This window comes from Aulonocara sp. 'chitande type north' Nkhata Bay, linkage group LG5 (genome assembly GCF_057382095.1).
Source record: "Aulonocara sp. 'chitande type north' Nkhata Bay isolate Kocher_YH1m ecotype deep benthic linkage group LG5, A_spYH_male_GT1.1, whole genome shotgun sequence".
In the NCBI taxonomy this organism is placed as follows: Eukaryota; Metazoa; Chordata; class Actinopteri; order Cichliformes; family Cichlidae; genus Aulonocara; species Aulonocara sp. 'chitande type north' Nkhata Bay.
In genome coordinates this window covers 47,457,112-47,478,631 of record NC_141348.1, presented here as the reverse complement: position 1 = coordinate 47,478,631, position 21,520 = coordinate 47,457,112, and the positions used below count along the sequence as shown (strand labels likewise).

The following is a 21,520-nucleotide window of genomic DNA, read 5'->3' as shown; positions in this document are numbered from 1 at the left end:
ACCAGCGCATGTATCAAGCTCACAGAGCGAAGCCTGTATCGGTGCGTGTGTCGCTTTAAGAAAAAGTCACGTGATCGATACAGCTGCTGTATCGCTCATTGCCAACGCTCTAAACTGTGTTTAAAAGGTACCACATCTGCATCTGTCAACGGAATGAGTCACCACCAAAAAACAAACAAAATTACTCTCGCAAAGAAACAGATAATACACATCTCTCCATAAAAAATGGAGCCCAAAAGAAAAAGAAAAGTTTCTGCTGTGTGGGATCATTTCAATCTTTTAACTGCAAAGAAGGTAACTGTCTGTCTTTGTTTCAGTGTAATCTATCAGAATAGGAAAAACAGCAATGTGACCTGCAGTGTAAAGTATTTATTTCATTTTATGCAGGTTAAATGTCGCATCTGTTCTGCGGAGCTTTCTTACACAAACAAAAGCACCTCCTCAATGTTTAGGCATTACAGAGCCAAACATGAAAATGAGGAGACAAACACACCGAGAATAACACAGGTCGGCCTATATAGACATTGAGCAGCATTATCATCATTTTTTTTTCATAAATATATGTTTTATTATTTTGAAATCAATCATCTAGGAAGACTGTTTTTGACCAGGCAGTCCTGAATTTTTTTATTTATTTTTTTTATAAAAGACAATCCCTTAGTATTGTGGAGAGTGTTGGAGAGAAACATTCCAAGATCAGAGGATCCTTTAACGTACTGGGGAAATAGGAAGACATCTTATCCGAACCTTTTCCACCTGGGTTTACAGTTTTTGTGTACCCCAGCTCCATCTGAGCCCTATGAGCTGAGGAAATGGTGTCCAAAAACGCAATGGACTGAATGCAAAAACATTGGATAAACTTGTTTTTCTGAATAGAAATTTATAATAAACTCTGAGTCAAATACATTTAAATGGGTAATGTTACATTCACAATACCTTCATTTTAATTTTCACTTAATGTCATTCACAATATATTTTAAAGATGTCTACAATATTTGCAATGTAAAAAATATAAAATGATTCCATGGAAAGTGCAATACCTCACAGTGTATACAAGTATGACTAGGTCATTGAATCAGTGCCTGTTGTGAGTCTCAAGTAAGTTGCCTGCAATGATACTTAAAGTCCAGCAGGTGACAGTATGGAGCAAAACAGCAACACTGTGTCGACACAGTATCGATACAGTTTGGGGAATGTGCTGAAACGCTTCACGAGGCCTCATCTACCCATCACTACCAATAATCAAAATTTAAAATAAATTAACTGAACATTAATTTGCTGAAAGCAAAGAGCCAGAGCGTCTGCTGAGCACGAGCTTTCTGCTGAGCACGAGCTTTCAGCTTGTGACAGGGGGTTGGGCGAACAGCTCAGGACCGACGCTCCCCTCGCCTCTGATTGGTCCGGGTCGTGAAGTTTTCGCGCCAACGCGCTGCATTGTGGGGGACTGATAACGGAAGTTGTTGTGTCCTGAACAAGTTGGTGGGCTGTGTTGTTTGGCAGTGGGAAAGAGGGGCGCTGTGTTTTGGTTTTTAGATTTGAACTCAGGTTGAAATTATACCTGTCGCGGATGCGGGGCGAAGAGTCTTCGGATTCGGAGTCGAGCAGGATGGAGGAGAGCTCGGTGCGGAGGAGTTTGGAGACGTTGTGTCAGGAGCTGAACATGGACGAACAGACGGCCACAGAAGCTATGGACAACTTTACTGCCATATGGAATACATATACTCTGGAGGTGAATAATGTCCTCTAAATAGTCAGTAGCTGTTTATTGAGTCAGACTCCTGCTAAGCTCATTACTGTAGATTAATTTTCATGTGTAGTGAATGCTAAACCCGGACACGAATACAGCAGTTAAAGGGCTCTGTTTTTACTTTCCACGCTGGAGTCGCACCGGTTAGTCGATCGCCACTGTTTATGAACTAATTATATTGCCAGTAAAATGATCGTGCTGATTTATTCCTGTGTCAGAGTCACCCCTGGTTTCAGCCTCTGTAATGCAAAAATACTTAATGTCCAAGGGAAGCTTTAGTGCTACAGCAGGTATCAGCTGGATCAAGCTAAATTTATACAATATAATAAACTAAAAATAGATGAGACTAAAGACAGCGTATATAGATTTATTTGGCATTTATTTTGTTGAGCTGTTGTTGTCATATGTTGTTTATTGTTTGGGTTGCTGTGATGGCGTGAGTTTCTGATAAAGTAGACACTAGAGTAATCGTAATGTTTTATTTATTGAATGTAACTACTGTCCAGAACCACAGTCTTTGGTCATATCAGGGTTTGGACTGAATAACAAAAAGGGGGAAACGTATTGTTACCACTGACCTTGGTCATGAATTTTTTTTATAAACATAAAAACGCTTAACTTGTTTATGTCAAGCCTGTTCTTGTATACAGGGAGTGCAGAATTATTAGGCAAATGAGTATTTTGTCCACATCATCCTCTTCATGCATGTTGTCTTACTCCAAGCTGTATAGGCTCTAAAGCCTACTACCAATTAAGCATATTAGGTGATGTGCATCTCTGTAATGAGAAGGGGTGTGGTCTAATGACATCAACACCCTATATCAGGTGTGCATAATTATTAGGCAACTTCCTTTCCTTTGGCAAAATGGGTCAAAAGAAGGACTTGACAGGCTCAGAAAAGTCAAAAATAGTGAGATATCTTGCAGAGGGATGCAGCAGTCTCAAAATTGCAAGGCTTCTGAAGCGTGATCATTGAACAATCAAGCGTTTCATTCAAAATAGTCAACAGGGTCGCAAGAAGCGTGTGGAAAAACCAAGGCGCAAAATAACTGCCCATGAACTGAGAAAAGTCAAGCGTGCAGCTGCCAAGATGCCACTTGCCACCAGTTTGGCCATATTTCAGAGCTGCCTTGTCCTTGCAAAGAAAGGTGGCTATATTGGTCGCTGATTTGTTTTTGTTTTGTTTTTGAATGTCAGAAATGTATATTTGTGAATGTGGAGATGTTATATTGGTTTCACTGGTAAAAATAAATAATTGAAATGGGTATATATTTGTTTTTTGTTAAGTTGCCTAATAATTATGCACAGTAATAGTCACCTGCACACACAGATATCCCCCTAAAATAGCTAAAACTAAAAACAAACTAAAAACTACTTCCAAAAACATTCAGCTTTGATATTAATGAGTTTTTTGGGTTCATTGAGAACATGGTTGTTGTTCAATAATAAAATTATTCCTCAAAAATACAACTTGCCTAATAATTCTGCACTCCCTGTACTAGTGTGGGTGGGTAAAGCTGTGCAGTAATTTAAAGAGTGCTTGTGGTATAGGGATGCACCACTGATGAAATTTTAGATTTTTTTATTCATTTAAATGCATAAAATTCATGGCAATGTTGTTTATTGAAAATTAAAATGAAAAACAATAAATGGGAATTATTTGAAACTGTGAGTCATGCAAAGATAGCCTACTCTGTGTAACTACTCCATGCTCTTAAACTTTGTTTCATTATTGTGTTCATTTCCTGTTTTCATGCTTGTCTTATTTGTTCTGTCCTTGAGTGTTTTGAAAGGTGCTTTTAAATAAAATTTATTATTATTAAAACTTAAGTAGAATCCAAAAATTTAAACATGGATAAAAGCAGGAAAGGATATTTTTAAAAAACACAGACACACTCTTATAAGTATAATGTTGATTCCTAATTCATATTTATGAAGCTGTAACAGCCAAATGTTTTCTGATCAGTTTGATGTTTCTTGACTAAAAAGATGAATATGATTGTGCATCACGCAGCTGTTTGATCACAAAGCTTTCTGTTTATGTTATGTATCAAAGACAGATGTGTAAATGTTGTGTTGCTGTTTCTCTGCAGGGAGATGTTGTACACTGGCTAGCATGTTCGCTGTATTCAGCCTGCAGGAAGGGGTCCACTCCCACAGTGGGCAAAGGGCTGATGGAGGGAAACTGTGTCTCGCTGACCAGGATTCTTCGCTCCTCGAAACTCAGGTGAATCTCTGTCAGCTCTGCGCGACCTGACTGTGCAGTTTAAGAAAAATGTAGCAACTGATAAAGCAGTGAAAACATCAGTGTGCCGAATAAATTATGAGGTGGTAACTTACCTGGTTTTAGATGACTGATGGTGAAGAAAAGACTCAGATTCAGTGTCTTCTTTACAGATAACACAGAAAGTGAAAGATTTTTCTGTATTATCTGTAGAAAAATGTGACCATAAACGATGAATGTTTACAAACTGAAATCCTTTAAAAAGTGTGTTACAACATTTCCAGTTAAGTTTTAATGGGAGCCTATCCTCCATTGTTTTGTGTTTGAACATGTACACTTCTGCTTGTTCTGTCCCTTCCTCAGTCTGATCCAGTTCTTCTCCAAGATGAGGAAGTGGGCCGACATGTCCAAGCTCTCGCAGGACTTCAGGCTCCGAATGGAGCGCCTGGAACGCAACTTTGAGGTCTCCACGGTGATTTTCCGCAAGTTTGAACCCATCTTCATGGACATGTTTCAGAATCCGCAGGGAACCGACCCGCCACGGCAACCACGCAGCAGGAAGCACAGGTAACACACACGGAGCTGCTGGTCTAACCCTTGGTTAACATTCTTGTAAAGTTCTATATCTAAAGTATTAAGATTTAAGTTTGAAGGTGTTTGCTTTAAATCCTTCTGATGCCTGACTTTGCAGTGCAAATTATATTAAAGTACATTCAGTTTTCGACACTGCTTAGCTATAAATTTGCTTACTATAGATTTAATTTTGTAGTGAATGTATTTTAGAGCTTCATGTAAAAAAAGCACCTGAGCAATAATAATGAAGGGATTCTCACTTTATTTAAATGCGTAGTTCCATGCTAAACATGGGCTGTCTTTAGCAGAAGCTTCTGTAAATTTCACAAATTCACTTTATTGGTGACTTTAAGCCCAGAGAGGACAGGACGTCCTTTTAGTCCTAAATTTCACTAATGCTGGTTAATTCATGTAGCCGTATGAACATCACAGAGGACAAATTCTCTTAAAAGCTCTCCTGTTTATCAGAGGTATGCTTTCCTCCTGTCAACAGCAGCTCATACCAGAAAGATAGAACACATTTGATTTTGGACACAGGGTCGTTTTTGTTTTGTTTTTTGTGATCTTGTCTCATACCATCTTTGCCTCTGGTTAGTTACTCTGACCACACACTTAGTCACCAGCCTTCAGTCTGGAAACGCAGAGATTTTATTCTCGTTGTCACATTTAGTCAATACACACAGCATGACCGTGTCCTCTCTCTGGGTCTGCAGGCGGCTGCCCTGTCACATCAGTGATGTGTTCAAGTTCTGCTGGACTCTGTTTGTCTACACTAAAGGTACCCACTACTAAGCTTGAAAGGACACTTTACATTTTCGAATAACTGATTTCACAAATAATTATGTGCTAAATTTTTTTCTCCGTTTTAGTTTCTTTAAATACAGCTACTAAAATAATTATTATTCATTACAGCCGTGATATATGATGTAACTGTGTGTTTCTGTTTGTGAAGGGAACTTCCGTATGATTGGGGATGACCTGGTGAACTCGTACCACCTGCTTCTCTGCTGTCTGGACTTGGTGTTTGGAAATGCTCTGCTCTGTGCCAACAGGAAAGACCTCATCAACCCGACGTTCAGAGGTGGGGGACCTGTGTGGTTGTCTCAAAGCGTTTTTAGACTAATTGCAAGACCGATTTTTAAAACTTTCAGTTATGTGTTATCTTTTCCACAATGCATTCCCAGAAAGCTCTACATTGATTAACTCCTCAGGTTTTTGTTTCCTAAACAGCTGATCATTGTTTACACTTTTACAGCTGTGATCAGAAATGTTACATCAGGGCGATTAATCACAACATGACAAATTCCTTTTATATGATCAGTGTTTTACGTTTGTACAGTGAGACACTGATTTGCTTCTCGGGAAATTCAGTTTGGGGAATAAACTCTGAGCAGCTGAGGATCACAAAATCTAAAATCAGGTTTTATCAAGCAGAAAATGTAATCTTAGGATCGAGTAGCTCAGAGTTTTCACTAAACCTGCTTTTTGGAACAGGCTGTTGTTGCTCCAGTACCCTCACAGTACATTGGTTCATTTGTGTGTCTGTGTGCAGGTCTGCCTGCTGCGTACCGTGCTGATGGACATATTTCCTCTGATGAGCCTCCTCCATGTGTGTTGGAGAGATTGTGCGAGCTCCACGACGGGCTGGTGGTGGAGGCTAAAGGCATCAAGCAGCACTACTTCAAACCTTACATACAGAAGCTCTTTCAGAAACAGGTGCATTCGATTTATCCTAAACACATGCATACATGTGTTTAATCATTACAGTTCTTTTCCAGCTTTTTTCATTATTTATTTTTAATTTTTTTCAAGCAGTAATTTTGTTTCCCTCCAATCTGCTGCTACCTCACATTTCTCACCAATCAGATCCTGAAAGGTCACGATGAGCTTTTGACTGAACTCTTGGATCCTCAGAACTTCATCGATAACAAGTGAGCAACAAGAGAACAGAAAACAGCTTGTGCTCTTCCCTCTTCTTTCTGTTTTAGAAATGTAGATCCATTTATGTGTGTGTTTGCAGTAAAGCCATAAACAGGGAGTATGAGGAGTATGTGCTGACGGTGGGAGACTTCGATGAGCGAGTGTTTCTGGGAGCCGATGCCGACGAGGAGATCGGAACTCCAAGGAAGATCGTTCAGGAGCCACCTGCCAGCCAACAGCTGCAGCAACATGTGGAGAAGGTAAACACACACACACACCATTAACAACACACACTGAAGGTATAGTCACCAACAAAAGATTTGAAACGCCTGCCAGAAAATACCAGGTCACCAGTAAATCAAACATAAGACTGAGAAGAAAAAGTGATTTTCGATTTAAATAATCGAGGTTTTCATAATAAAGTGCGAGGTGAATGCAAAATCCATTTGATAAAGTTTGTATTAAAGCAACAATTATTGACCAATGTTAGTAAATTACTAAGAAAATAAAAGGAATAACAGGAAAACCACTGCTTTTACTTTTAATGTAGTTTAAATAAAGAATAAATGGGCCCAGCCCAGGATGAACTATTTTGTCTTTAAGCACGGATTTAAAAGCAGCCAACAAAGGAGTAGATCTGATATGAAGCAGCAATCTAAAGCTCAACTACAAAAAGTGTGATCCTTCTTTGATTCAAACCTGGATCAGTGAACGCAATAAAAAGTCACAGAGATGGAAAAAACCATTGTGGTGTTACTTCAAGGAAATTTACTCTCTCCCTCTCTCTATGCAGTCTGCCTCTCTCGCCCCCTCCACCCCTCTGACCGGACGAGTGTACCTGAAGGAGAAGGACCTGCTCGTCACTCCCGTCTCCTCGGCGACACAGAGTGTCAGCAGGCTGCAGAGCATGGTGGCTGGTTTAAGGACGGCCCCCAGTGACCATCTGATGCAGATCTTCAAGTCAGTCTTTTTTCTTCTTTTTATTTGTCTTTGCAGAACTACAGCACCAGTGAAAGGGTGTCCAAACTTCAGACTCGTACTGTACTGTACTTATCTTGAGCATGAAAATAGTGAAAGGAATACATTTAAATCAGAGGAGAAAGACTGTATACTGTAGATTTAACAGTGTGAGTAAAGAGTAGAGGAAAAAGGAGAAAAAGTGATTCAATCATGATCATTAGTCTGTGGTTTTATGAGTAAAATTGTTTGACTCAGTCATTTTTAGTTTTTCTGTCAGGGTGTTTTGAGCAGGACTCTTTGATCCCCACCTCCTCTTGTCTGTAGAGTCTTTGAACCTTGTGGTGGGAGGGGTCAGAGCAATGTGGGGCATGTGCATGTAGTAGGAGTTTCTTAAATTGTTTATGAAATGCTACCATATGTAAGTTTCACCAGCATCCTGTTCCTACTCTACCATTTTGGACTCCAGTTGCTAGCTAATGAACTCAGTATAGCAGGAAATGAACCGGTTTGTTTTGGTGTGATTGTGCCAGGAGGATTAGGATATCTGTTATCAGCTGCAGTGTAAGACACTGAAGCTGCGGTCCATTGTACTACACAATGAAAGGTGTCATTACTCAGCTGAATGATACTGTAGATAACTACAACATCACCCTGATTAGCCTGCAGGTAGGGAAATGTAAGATGAGAAAATCCTCATCTTGAAAAGCTTGAATTCTCAGACAGATTTTTAAAAAAGGCTAATATTTATTATTATTATTAGTAGTAGTAGTAGTAGTAGTAGTAGTAGTAGTAGTAGTAATATTATTATTATTATTATTATTAAGTATTTAATATTTAGTGGCAATTCATGTATCATTTAAGAGAAATAAAAAAACAATAAGAGTTTGAATATTAGTGAAATGGACTGTAAGCATTCAGTTACCATGGATCTATTTTCATATATTTCTGAATCATTAAAAATCCTTTGAACATTTCTTTTGAGTCACAGTTACATCCTCCAGTAGATGAAAGCACGAGACATAACCAAGAATAACATAAGAGTTTACAGAAACAAATGTTACAATAATGCGCTTTTCATAAGACGCATGATCCTGAAACCAGTATCACTCAGTCCCTTTGTGGTGTTTTCTATACTCAATAATGTAAAAACATTTGTTTTGCCTTTGTTCTTATTGAAGGTCCTGCTCCAGAGATCCCACAGAGTCCATACTGACCCGAGTGAAGACACTGGGACAAACCTTCAAAGAACATTACACCAACGACTTGGAGGACACGCCTGGCTCTCATATAGGTAGAACACAGACGGTGGTTTGAGGAGAGGTGTCTTCAGTTTTTAACAGACGAGAGGTTTTTGGTGATGACTAATGGAATCTCACTGTTGTGCACTTTTCTACTCCGATCACTGAATCATTTTTCTGCAGTATGAATTAAAATAGTATTAATTAAACTATGCTGGCTGTCAGACTCACCAAAATCCCTGTAAAGCATAAATGCATGTGTGTCTTTTGTTCCAGACTTTGCAGAGAACCGTCTAAAGCTGGCTGAGATCCTCTACTACAAGATCCTGGAGAATGTCATGGTCCAGGAGACCAGACGGCTGCCTGGCAGAGACATGAGCGTAAGCAGCAGTCAGAGCGTGTTTCATACAATAATGAGCCACTCGCACACCACAAGTCATTTTTACTATCCTACCTCAACGTAGATTGTTCTCCACACAACACTGACATCATTCCTCATCTGATGAGGCCTGTATGTATCTCTATCTCTAATTATACCTGTGGGTATAATTAAATATAAATTTATGTTGCGTAGTAGCATCAGACTCAGTGTTTCTCACTCATATGTCAGTCACAAAAACGATTATGCAGTTGTCAACTACTGGATGAGATGCACGGATCGAAGACGCAGCTAATTTATATCGAGCACTAGAGCAGGGCGATATGGCCAAAAATATTTATCACGATATATATTTGAAAATTTGCGATAACGATATAACTGACGATATAATTGATGCCAGACAAAATACAACTCCACAACATTACTAGCGCAAAAAGACAACCTTCCATTTATTTTCACTTAAACAAGAAGCTGGTTTTTATGTACATTAAAGCTTTATAAAAATGTAACAGTGCAAATGCAAATTCCTTGCTGAAAGTTTAACCAAAAGGCATTTCCAGTAGAAATGGGCTGACATATCCTGAGCATAACCATGTATAATATCCACTGAAGTTAAAAAGAGGTGCTTTGCAACATTAAACTGCAGTGTGCAGTACGTATTTTTCGGACCATAAGGTGCACGGGATTATAAGGCACATTAAGCGAAACAAAGCAGTCAGATAAATCAAACTTTATTAAACTCATTCTTCTTGCTTCCTCCACTTCTGTACCATTGATTCATTAATGTTGAATTCTCTGGCAGCTGCTCTATTCCCATGTTGTTGCAGTATATTAATGACTAACCTGGTATTGTGGATGGATTATCTCAGTTGTTCTCCTGACTGAAGTTTGGTCCGTTTACAGCATCCTGCCATGCGATTGCATTTGTCTCTAACTATCAGGCACGTTAACTTTTATAAGTGGAAAAGTGTTAGTGTTCGTCCTCCAGCTTCACTGTTTATGTTATGCTAACATAGCTGTGTCGCTAGCGATCACGTAGCACATCATTATATACCAGCTAGCCCAACTTCAGTAACCCTACAAACGTCACTGCTGTTTAGTTTCCTGTCTTCATTTATGTTGGAAGTGATAGCAGAGCTGTACGTTTGAATTTTTCAGAAATCTCTCAGTCAGAACATGCTATATCATGCTTAGGTAACTAGCGAAACTAGCGAGCTAACTTCCGCTAGCTTCCTGCTAACTTCTAACTCCGTTAAATGTAATAACTTTTGTTTTCATGGATGCCTGGAAGTTAAACTTCATAGTTACACCTGGTAAAGCAGCAATGCTGATCGTTTTATTAAAGATGAAATAATTTAGACAGTTTTCAACTCTCAGTGATGCTGCAGTGTTCGTTTGACCTGAAGTCAAATATACGGAGTTTGGGACCCAGATTACTCCCAGATTTAAGAGCATCTTAGTCCGACAAATACGACAATAACAACGGCCGCTTGCATGTTCTGCAAAAAAATGTGCTTTGTTGTGTATCTGACGGACAAACACCAAACCAGTTCCACATCATGGAAGTTGCACCATTTTTACAAACCAATTCTGGTTCATCTGTTTCACTCAACAGTCGGCCATGTGCGTATGAAAACAAAGGCACTGCGCATGCGCGTTTTACTCCCATTCTATCGCGATATTTCATTTTCCTATCGTTGCCTAACATTATACCGGTATTACCGTGAACGGTATAATATGGCCCAGCCCTATCGAGCACCCCCAAAACCCGGGCAGCAAGCCAGACTGTAGTGAAAACACAGAAGAATGCTAACACAGATGTCTGTAGAGTCTCTGGCTCAAGTTTAAAGGTGTGTTTGTGTTGTCAGGTTTTGCTGGAGCAGGATATCTTCCACTGTTCCCTGATGGCGTGCTGTCTGGAGGTGGTGCTGTTCGCCTACAGCTCCCAGAGGACCTTTCCTTGGATCATCAGTGTCTTCAAACAGGTTCCTTTCTACTTCTTTAAGGTAATAGACGCTTAGAGCACACGCGCACACACACACAACCTTTGCTGAATAAAGGGTTAAAAAAAAAAATATCTAGACCACTAAAATCAATTTCCATCTGTGTTGCATCTGCTTAAAGTCATTAAACCAGATGCAGTACAGATGTTTAAATGAACAGCTCCTGTTTCCGGATTGATGAGTAAATAAAACCTGTCCTCTCCCCAAGCAGTTTGGGGTTTTTCACCACTCTGGATTGATTTAGTGTGTTTGTGTGCACAGGTGATCGAGGTGTTTATCCGCTCCGAGGAGGGCCTGTCCAGAGACATGGTGAAACATCTGAACTCCATCGAGGAGCAGGTTCTGGAGTGCAGGGCGTGGACCACAGACTCTGCCCTGTGGAGCGCCTTGCAGGCTGCAGGGAACAAGGTTCCCACAGTGGAGGAGGTCAGAGGAACACACATAATCCATAATAATTATAATATTGATAAAAACCTCCAAACTGTCTAGAAATACAAGCTCTCTCAATGTGCTTTGCATAATTTGTCTCTAAAGGCTCAAATAGAAATTTTAATAGACATAAAATGTCTCAAGTCTAATTTTTCATCATAAAGAGGATCAGTCCCATAAACACGATACTGGTGAAGACTATGAGGCCAAGAGGCAAGTGAAGAAAGATTTACATAGGAAATCACTGAAGTGGGAGCTATTAGACTAATTTCCAGCTTCATAATTTTATCTTTGGACTCTACTGGAGCAGCTTTGCATGAATCACATGTTGAGAACTTGGTGCAGCTCCTGAGATCATCAATTGTATGGGGGGAAAATGTTACTTTTTCTGTAACTGTCAACTTTCAAGTTGAAAAAACATTTACCATTCATATCATCCACAAATATGAATTTGTCTGAATCACAACATGAAATTTCTCTCTTTTTTTTTTTTTTATCTGAAAGTGTTAGATAATACAGTATTAGATAAGAGCATATCAGATTCAGGAAGTTGGGAGTGCACAGTGCAGTTGAAACGCATAACTAACAGGTGGGCGGGGCTTGTGTGTCACTCTAATTGATATGAAGAGCCAAGAGTAGGAAAGAAAAACATGTAAAACTCTGTTTAGAGAAGTCTTCAATAAACACTAAATCTCATCTCTTTCTGCAGGTGAATTTTTCCTCCAGTCTTGACACAGGTTCTGCTTCTGGATCTTGTTCTGTCAGTGGAGGGCAGTCCCACCTGCCCATGGTGGCCCTCTCACCCATCATCCATCCCCGCATCAGGGAGTTCAGGTCCGGCCTGGGCAGCGCCCGTAAAGGTGGGTCTCTAAGCCGGGCGGGTCTTCAGGTTGTTTTTGTAACTTAATGTTAAATTTTTTGTTTTCTCTTCACCTCTTCCAGATGTGCCTCCCTCTCCACTGTCCGTACATGACAGGTACAGCTCTCCTGCAGCTGGCAGCGCGAAACGGCGTCTCTTCGGTGACGACCCACCAGCTCCGTCACCAGGCCTGAACGCCGGCTTAAGCCCAATGTCCTCTCCAGCAAAGAGGCTGACCTTTGGCACAAGCAGCACCCTGAAGATCGCAGGACAGGGGACACAAACCACCGTCCTGAGTATCCCACTGCCAGGTGCTTACACCTTACACCATTCCTGTTTCACTGTTGTCATGGTTGCATCATCAGCCAAAACAGGATAAAATTACATATTTTATTTATTTCTTTTTTTAAACCTCCCTGGCACTGAATAAGCTGAACTGCCACCAAAAACAGAGACTTGGAGCATTCGCATTTGCATTTCTTTACACAGAGTATTCAGGCTCCATACAGAAGAAGGTCAAACCCTCAAACTGAGACGGTGTTAGTACCTTGCTCTGATGCTGGACATGGATTTAAGCCTCTATCCCTGACATGCTGATAGTTTTCTTTGCTAAAATAAGTCCACATAAACGTTCAGGCAGTTGGTTTTTCCTGCTAAACATCTGTTTGTGGGAATATCTGCAGGTACAAATAACACTGACCGCACCATCACGCTGATCCCGGTTCAGCCGTGTGATTCTTCTGCTCCCATCACGGCTCAGTTCCTGCTGACCGCCTCCCCGAGCCGGCCCACCGCCGTTGCCACGACCTCTGATACCCAAGCAGGAAATGGACGACCAAGACGCACAGGATCACTCGCTCTCTTCTTCAGGAAGGTACAGACTGTGAAAGGAGTGTGACATTTTACGACAGGCTGGTTTCATAAAAATCTCTAGTTATAAATTTAAGAATTTAGAATTTGATATTGTTATGTTTCTATAACCTGATCACTCTACTCTTTTTGTCTGGGAAAGAAACGCGTTAATAAATAAACCTTAAAATGTGCAGAACATAATACAGGTTCCAGTTTAGATGATAAACATCCCACTAGAGCTACAACCAACAATTCAGATTTAATCTCTTGATTTCTTTTTCCTCCTTCCCGCTCAAAAAAAAAACAGAGCCCTTTTTTATTTGTATTTTTGTTCACATAAAATGTCTCTTTCAGATCTTTGATCAGAACTTTGTATGTCATGCATTACACTGGTGGTTAGAGTAATACAGTTTCATTCTCTCTGAATATGAAAATAAGTAAGAACTAAATACTTTTCAGTTTTAAGATGTTTACTCGAGTAACATGAGCTGCATTAGCCACTGCCCTCCATACATTTATCTTTGACATTTTATTTTTCTACTTGTACAGCAGCTGGAAATGATGAATTATGAAATTTGCAGGACATATAAATCTCGTCCCTCTGCCCTTGCAGGTGTATCACCTGGCTAGCGTACGTCTGAGGGATTTGTGTGTGAAGCTGGACATCTCGTCCGATCTGCGAGGGAAAATCTGGACTTGTTTCGAGCACTCTCTGGTCCACTGTACCGATCTGATGAAGGACCGGCACCTCGACCAGCTGCTGCTGTGCAGCATTTACATCATTTCCAAGGTGAGAACCTGGAGAAAAGCTTCACATTTAATTAAGAAGAACGTATGGCAGCTGTTTTTTAAACCGCCTGAGGCTGCTGCGCTGGCTTGCTGGGAAATGTCTTTCTGGCATTTTAGCACTGTTTTGCAGGAAAACCAGGCTGAGTCAGCCAGAGAAAAGCAGACAGTTTATTCACAACATTTTATCCTTTAGCTGTCTTAGCTGTCAGTATAGTTTCTCCGATGGAGAATACATTTAATACATGCAGGCTGTTACTAACCTTGCAAATGAAGCCCAGCTGAAAGTTTGAGCAGCATCAACTGTGTCACATCATCGCAGTAGTGTGTATGTATCCTGTTCATTTGTTCTTTTCATAATTGAGCCCAAGTTTCTTTTCCACTGCTGGAAATTCAACTACTAGAACAAAAGAAACATGTGCTTGTAGTAGAGGTAAGGATACCTGAGTTTAGAATCACCTGTGTATTAACGTGATATTTCTCCAGAACAACTTACTAGAAGGAACAGGGCGTCTAGTTTAAGAAATCAATTTTGTTTGTACATCTCTTGACTCCTTCCTTCCTTCCTTCCTTCCTTCCTTGTAGATCACCAAAGACACTCACACCTTCCAGGACATCATGAAATGTTACCGCAGCCAGCCGCAGGCCAACAGCCACGTGAGAAACCCCTTTAACACAAGCTAATTACTGATTCTCTTAATCAGTAATGTTATGTTTGTAGAGGCTCCACTCTTACACTCTGTGTTTATACATGTAGGTGTACCGCAGCGTCTTACTGCGTCGCACTCCCAGAGAGCAGGTGGCTGATGAAAACATGGAGGTGGATCCTGTTTCGGGTGGAGAATGTAAGCTCTCACAGACATATGTTTCTTAATGACTTGCTTTAATGTAGCATCAAAGCAGCAGTGTTTATTGGCAGCCGTATTTCATGAACATTTCTAATCAGTTGTTGCATTTAAAGACTGGCAGCATCTTCTGCACAGCAGTTTGATATCTGAATTTAACCTTTTAAGATGTTTGAGGTTAGTCAGGGATTCTCTATTATTTATTTATGTATTTGTACACGCTGAAAGCTTCAGGTAAACTTGTGACTTTTTACAGATGGCGCTCTGATGGCTGACACGTTATCCATCTTTTTTTATGCTTTTCATCAGACATATAGTCTATAGTGTTATCTTCAGGGGAATAAAAAATATACATGTATTAGCTGAGAACATCCATCTGTGTGTATTCTACCACCTCCATCTGCCCCAGCAGCCGACACTCATGCTGTACAAACATAAAATACTTAAACTGCAGTAGATAAATCTGACTAAGACCTGGAAACGTCTCAGATTCTCAAACTGTCTCAACTGAGCTCCTCCTTCCAGACACCGTCCATAGGAAGTGCACTGGTCACTGCCCACAGCTGAAGCTCTCTGGCTTCACTCTCCCCTCACTCATGCACAACACCCAGCTAGACTTCATCTCCTCTACCTAAAGCACCTACTCCTTCCTCCCCACCTGGATCAGGCAGTTCCCCCTTTTCCAGCTGAGAACCTACAGCCTTAGATTAACTGAGAGAAATGCTAATTAGCTTTAACATTATTTCAGTTATGGTCCCATATTAGGACTCATCAGAGGGGATTTGACCAGTCTAATTCTGGGGCACGAGTGCTTTGAAAATATGCACGAAAACGTCCCAATAAAGAAAGAAATAGAGAAACGACAAACTTGTTTTAATACATGAGGAAAAACACGACATCGAGTATGATCAGACCGAAGGAGGAGATACTAGAGCTTGTGTTATGCCACCCAAAGTAAAAAAATTGATATTTAGGTATATGACAGGAAGAGGAAACAGTGGAGGGAAATTAACGATGTAGTTAAGTGATAGAAAAGCAGGACTTTAAGCAGCTGGCTGAAAAGCTGATGATATGAGGAAGGAAAAAGTGGAGCTCGATATTTGATAAATTACTCAAAACCGTTAATTTGCTTTTCTCTTCAGCTGCAGAGAAAACCAATCAGCACTCGGGAAACTTAAACTGCAGCCAATCAGGAGGGGAGGAGGAGCGTGGTGACCTCATCCAGTTTTACAACACTGTGTACGTCCTGAAGATGAAGAGCTTTGCTCTGCGATACGCCACCAGCGATAACCGGGTACGCTCCTGTCGTTACCTGTCTCCAAGGTAACGATATTATTGCGTGGGTGAATGTTTGTTCTTGTTTGACGTGGCTGTGTCGGTTCCTCCAGGCGGACGCTCCTCCTCTCTCTCCGTTTCCGTCGGTCCGGGCTCAGCCTCTGTCTCCTCGCCGGATCTCTCAGAGACACTCGCTCTACGTCTCCCCTCACAAGAACTCAGCAGGCTGTCTCACGCCGAACTCCTACACCTACAGGATAAACAGCAGCCCGTCTAAGGCAAGAACACACTGTCACTCACACACATGGCGCCAAAGAGTCTCTGTAACAGGACCGGGCTGTATCTGCGATAAAACACAATGTGCCGTTAGTTCTATAAGGTTGTAAAGGACGGCACATCCATCGAAGACTCTGAGCCAAATGGATGAAACAGTTCTGTGCTTCATAGCTGTTGTATCACTCGGCCTGATTGGGACACAGAAATGTGTTGTTTTACACTTTTCTCTGAAGTGTCTGTTGTTCAGTGTTGTTTAACTTCCCAAAACTTTTTAGTCATCTTTTTCGATTCACATTGTAGTGATGATTATATGCAGGCGCTTCTAATATTCTTGTGAATTTATAGTTGGGGGTCTCTCCCCTTTCACAATAAGTGCCCAGAAGCATTTCAAAGATGGCTGCAGAGTGGTGGGTTTTGCTTCTAAAAGACTGTTGTATTTAACCGTTTCAGCCGAGTAAGGTCCTGTAACTCCTAAACTTTCTGTTGATAATTTTAGTCTCATTTAAATCTTGGTCCTTGGTCTCATCAGTGTAATCAGTCATCATCTAGAACAAAGTCTTAAAAAGTGTTGATGGTCTGTAGAAACAGCCTCACAGTTTATTAAAAAAGTGTTTTAAACACTGCTCAGGATACATGAAAGGTTTTGTACTAGTTTGTTGTCGTTATCAATAGCTGTTTGTGTGTTGGGAGGGTGTTAAGAGCTCTGATGTACAGCTGGGACATAAATCCAGATTTACAAAAATCCTTCCAGGAAAATATCCTCTACAGATTAGATTTTTTAAAAAAAAAACATTTATCATTCATATCATCCACAAATATGAATTTGTCTGAATCACACCATGAAATTTCTTTTTTTTTTCTTTTTTTTTTTTATCTGAAAGTGTTAGATAATACAGTATTAGCTAGTGAGAGTGCACAGTGCAGTTAAAACTCATAACTAACAATAATACACTATAAAAATAAAATGGAAGCAATGCTTCAGTGTGTCCTTTCCTCTCTGCAGGAGCTGTCAGACATCAACCGGATGATCCGGCAGGGCTGCGTGAGCAGGAAGAGAGCCTTCAACATGGAGGGGGACGTCATGATGTCGTCGGCATGCGACTCCCCGAGTAAGAGGGCGTGTCCGGAGAACGGCAGCAGCCCAGATGTGCTGCTGAAGCGCCTCCAGGATGTCGTGTCGGAGCGGCAGAGTCACTGATGGGCCGACAGAGGGACAGAAACTCAAACCTGAAACTCTGCCAGGAAAGTAATGAAGCATTAAGATTAACGGCTCCTCAGGTTCAAAAAGAAAAATCCAGCGACACACAGAGACGTGTTTGATTTCAGGAAACGTAAAGCTAAGGTGCCTGTTTTATGTCTCACATTTGATTTTAATCCAAGGGCACAAGACACCGAACGCACAGCGATATTGATGCTTTTCTTGTTTTATCCACAGCAAGTTGTAGTTCTGCTTCCTGTCTGTCGATCACATTGTTTGATCCACATCACGAAACAAAACTCACACAAGAGGCGAAACGCTCACTGAGAGTTGCGTTACGTCTTTGCACAGAGGTGCTTGTTATATTCGTGTTCAATCCTCGGTGTGACTCACGTTCAGTTCCTTTCAGTTTTAATCCCGCCCCTTTAATTTAATCAACCAATCCGCTTGAATCAGAGGTCCCGTTTTTGATCTTTGAGCTTTTAATTGTTCAGTTGCCTCCACTCAGACTTACTGCCAGTTTGTCCTAGTGGCCACCTGTAGTAATGCACCTGAAATTCCACAGGGAAAGGGTTTTTGCTTTCCCGCAAACCTCTGGAGAAAAAAAAAAAAAAAAGATGTGTAATGAGGTCGGTTTTAATTGTTCTGGTTTTAAATTTTGTTGATGGAGGGATTAATGTTTCTAAAATTGTTCCTAGCAGCTGAAAAATCTGTGTGTGCCTTAGATACATGTAGATCCCAAATCGGGGCTTACACGATGCATCCCTGCTGCCGCCGTCTTATTCAGGAGGTCTGACTGACTTTGGATCACATTATTATACTAAACAGCAAAGTTGTTTTTCAGCTCTGTGGTGTTCCAAAGAAACAGATGCTAAATCAAAGCACCAATTATATATATTTCTTTTTTTTCTTTTTTTCTTTTTAACAGATTTTACTGTTTGAGAAACATGTTTGATTAGATAACAATAAGTAATCCTTCCTCTAATCTGACTTTTTGTTTAAATCAATGTCCTGGCATTATAATAAGCTAATGTTGGCTTATGTCAGGAAGGATAAACACCTTTTATAATACTATTATGAAAGCTGTGCTACAAGTCTTATTATGACATATAAAGGATGTTAACTGGCTCGTCAGCTGTGGTCATCCTAAATTACCCGGTCGAGCGTTAAAAAGTTAAATATGTAGCTGGATATATAAATATGTTAACCTGCACTGCGTTGTTCACATAACTGCTGATTTGTGTGCAGATTCCTAAAAGATAAAGTCAGAAGACTATCGTGGACTCCAGCTCTTCAGACTGAATCCCTCGTCTGCAACTTTCATGTAAAGTACTTGACAGGAAGATAAACTGGATTCAATGATGGAGAAGTCCCACTTTTATATTTAACATCAAAACAGAGCTGAAAATAATCAGCTATGATTCTAAAATTTGGTAAACCTATTCAAGCGTTTGTAACTGCTTGAAAATCAGTTGAAATTTCAGCAAATTCTGATGATTTTTAATTATGCATAGGCCTCTTCCTTCACAGACGTAAAGCATTAGAAGCCCAGAGCCTCCTGAACAATATGGCGGCCTTGTTCTTGCATTGCTTCACTCAGTAACAGCGATCGGTGTAGCGTCTGTGTCAATGGACTCTGTAAGCCAAGCGGTAACTTGTCATTCTCAGGCGAGCGTGAGGCATCTCCATGGAGTCGTTCACAGTCGCAGTCCCACCTAAAAACAGACAAACTGTGGACTCTGCCTGTAAACTGAGCCTGGTGGTGATCATCTCATTTATTACAGTCGCCAGCTGAGCATCACATGCAGCCAGCTTGATGACATGTCTGGGGTCAGACGTTGGTCTTTAAGCAGCTGTAGTAGCAGACTTTGTTTTTCAGTGTGGCGACAGCTGTTTGCGTGTTTGTGACTCAGCACTTTAAAACTCTCTTTCATACTGCAGGAATTACCTTTCTTTGTTTTAACAGACTCAAAGAATATTTGATATTTGGAGTATCTAATCATCCACACCTCTCATACATGATTTCCAAAACAAACAAAATATAAACACCTTCTCTTCTTTCAGAGAAATCTGATGTGAACACTTTTTGATTCAGAGAGTCTTTATACATGAGTTTTCAGGGTCAGACCTCTCAGCCGGTCTGTGTTGGTGCCTTTTTTGTACATATGCAAATAAATAACAGTATTAAGGAAAATAAGTGGAGAAAAGGAAACGCAGAAGTATCTGAAACCTTTTTCAGATGTCTGAAATAGTTGAACGTCTAAACCGTGTATCGTTTCCTTGAGATGATGTCTTTCACTACACTTCCTGCAGATGTCTCCTCTTTGTTTGGAGACTTGATTTCTGTGGAGAAAATGTCTTTTATTAGTTTTAATGTTTCTTTTTATTTTGTGGTTTGAACCATGTTGTGCTGTAATTACAGGTGTTCTGCTCGGCTGAAGCAGCATTTTTGTACGCAGGTGTGTAGTATCTACACTCGACTTTATTCTATGATGTGTTAGAAATCAGTCTCTCAGCTTCTACCTACCGTGGCTTTTTCATAATTGCTAAAAAAAAAAAGTTTTGTAAAATAAACATTTAAAAGGTGTTGAGTTGTTTTATGGAAGGCCTTAAAAACACTGATCGATGGGCGTCGCCCGTCATCTTCAGTGATATTTGTATTTTCTACAAATAGTCAAGTTTTGTATAATAAAACTCTTCATTGTGAAATTTAGCTTTCATGTGTCCCCCTTATTTCATTTTTTTAATTTTCTTTGGTGAAAATATTTTTAAAAATAATTTAAAAGTGAATTCTTGACTTTTCACATCACTTGGGGGGGTGATCAGTACCATGAAGGTCCTGGGTGAGTGGCCACCGGGCTGCTGAGGCCTTTCTGGGTGGAGTCTCCCTGCACCGCCGTGGTTTTTCTCCGGCTTCTCCCACAGTCCAGACCTGATGTTAGGTTAACTGGCCCGAGGACAGCTGGGATAGGCTCCAGCCTTCCTGTGACCCTAAATTGAATAAGTAGAAGAAGAGTGATGGATAATGTAAGTTGAGGCTCCTGAAAACCACTAAATGGCCCTTGTGGTGAGGTTCCACTGGTCAGGAAGTGACCACACTTCAACTGTTATTTGGTAGATTCAGTTTTATTCTGTAACTCAAGACATCACTTGTTCACTTTTTCTGTTTTCATATATTCATTGTGATTTTCTGATGATTTGCTGAGATGCGGCATATTTTTCTTCTTTGTCCTCCGGGCTCGCATGCTGAGACAATGTCTGACATTTTGATCGGCTCTAAAGTGAACACCGCAGGCCGGGCACTTTAGGTAAAAGCCAGACTTTACAAATGCCAGTGAAAGCAGAGAAGACTGTCGTCACAGGTTAAGTGCTGGCTGCCCACTCTTTTCTGAACAGGGAAAATTTTGAGTCAACACCAAACCGCATGCTGTGCAGATTTCAGCAGAAATCGAAGAAACTACTGCAAAGAAAAGGAAAGACGGGGGAGAATGTAGTTCTTATGGAGTGAAGCTGGTGGGGGTCTTTTTTTGGGCAGAGGAGAATATAACAACGTGACTCACTTTGAGTCTCAAAGGGGGAAAAAAGTGTATATATTTCCGTGAGATGAACCAGTTCATCAAAGGATGGCTACCAAACAGAAAAGCAGCTGAAATAGCCGTTCAGGCTCTTGTTCTTGAGGTTAACAGTGCTTTGTGCCTTGTTTTTAATTCCATTTATGGTGGTTTCTCTTTGACAGACCTTGACAATCATAAATCTATCATCTCTTCAAATTCCTGACTGGGTTAAATGTTGCCAAGTTTGTTTTCGTTTGCAAATATTAAGCTAAACTCTTTGAATAAGAGATAAAAGTCTGCGCTTCAATCACATCTTAATCGTTTGATTTAAAATCCACCGTGATTGTGTACAGACGCGAAACTATAAAGACTGTGACTGGATCTCTTTGGCTGTGCCTTGAA

General features: G+C 40.5%; 1 protein-coding gene across 1 annotated transcript; it reads left to right on the top strand.

The window, feature by feature from the left end:
• Positions 1-1,375: 1,375 nt before the first annotated feature.
• On the top strand, positions 1,376-20,271 carry LOC147331550 (retinoblastoma-like protein 1). Its single transcript, XM_086293963.1, has 22 exons — positions 1,376-1,729; positions 3,841-3,974; positions 4,335-4,538; positions 5,258-5,322; positions 5,497-5,625; positions 6,097-6,260; positions 6,411-6,475; positions 6,565-6,724; positions 7,258-7,424; positions 8,603-8,715; positions 8,939-9,042; positions 10,910-11,047; positions 11,306-11,470; positions 12,183-12,333; positions 12,416-12,643; positions 13,016-13,206; positions 13,798-13,974; positions 14,556-14,627; positions 14,728-14,815; positions 15,958-16,109; positions 16,204-16,368; positions 17,370-20,271. The coding sequence occupies exons 1-22, from the start codon at positions 1,568-1,570 to the stop codon at positions 17,562-17,564; spliced, it is 3,189 nt and encodes a 1,062-aa protein (XP_086150089.1). The 5' UTR covers positions 1,376-1,567; the 3' UTR covers positions 17,565-20,271.
• The last annotated feature ends 1,249 nt before the right edge of the window (positions 20,272-21,520 follow it).

What these genes read in the sequence shown, in the direction of transcription:
- LOC147331550 (XM_086293963.1), top strand. Translation starts at nt 1,568, where the DNA reads ATGCGGGGCGAAGAGTCTTCGGATTCGGAGTCGAGCAGGATGGAGGAG. An exon ending in GGAATACATATACTCTGGAG is followed by an intron (nt 1,730 to 3,840) that starts GTGAATAATGTC and finishes GTTTCTCTGCAG; the next exon opens with GGAGATGTTGTACACTGGCT. An exon ending in TCGCTCTCTTCTTCAGGAAG is followed by an intron (nt 13,207 to 13,797) that starts GTACAGACTGTG and finishes CTGCCCTTGCAG; the next exon opens with GTGTATCACCTGGCTAGCGT.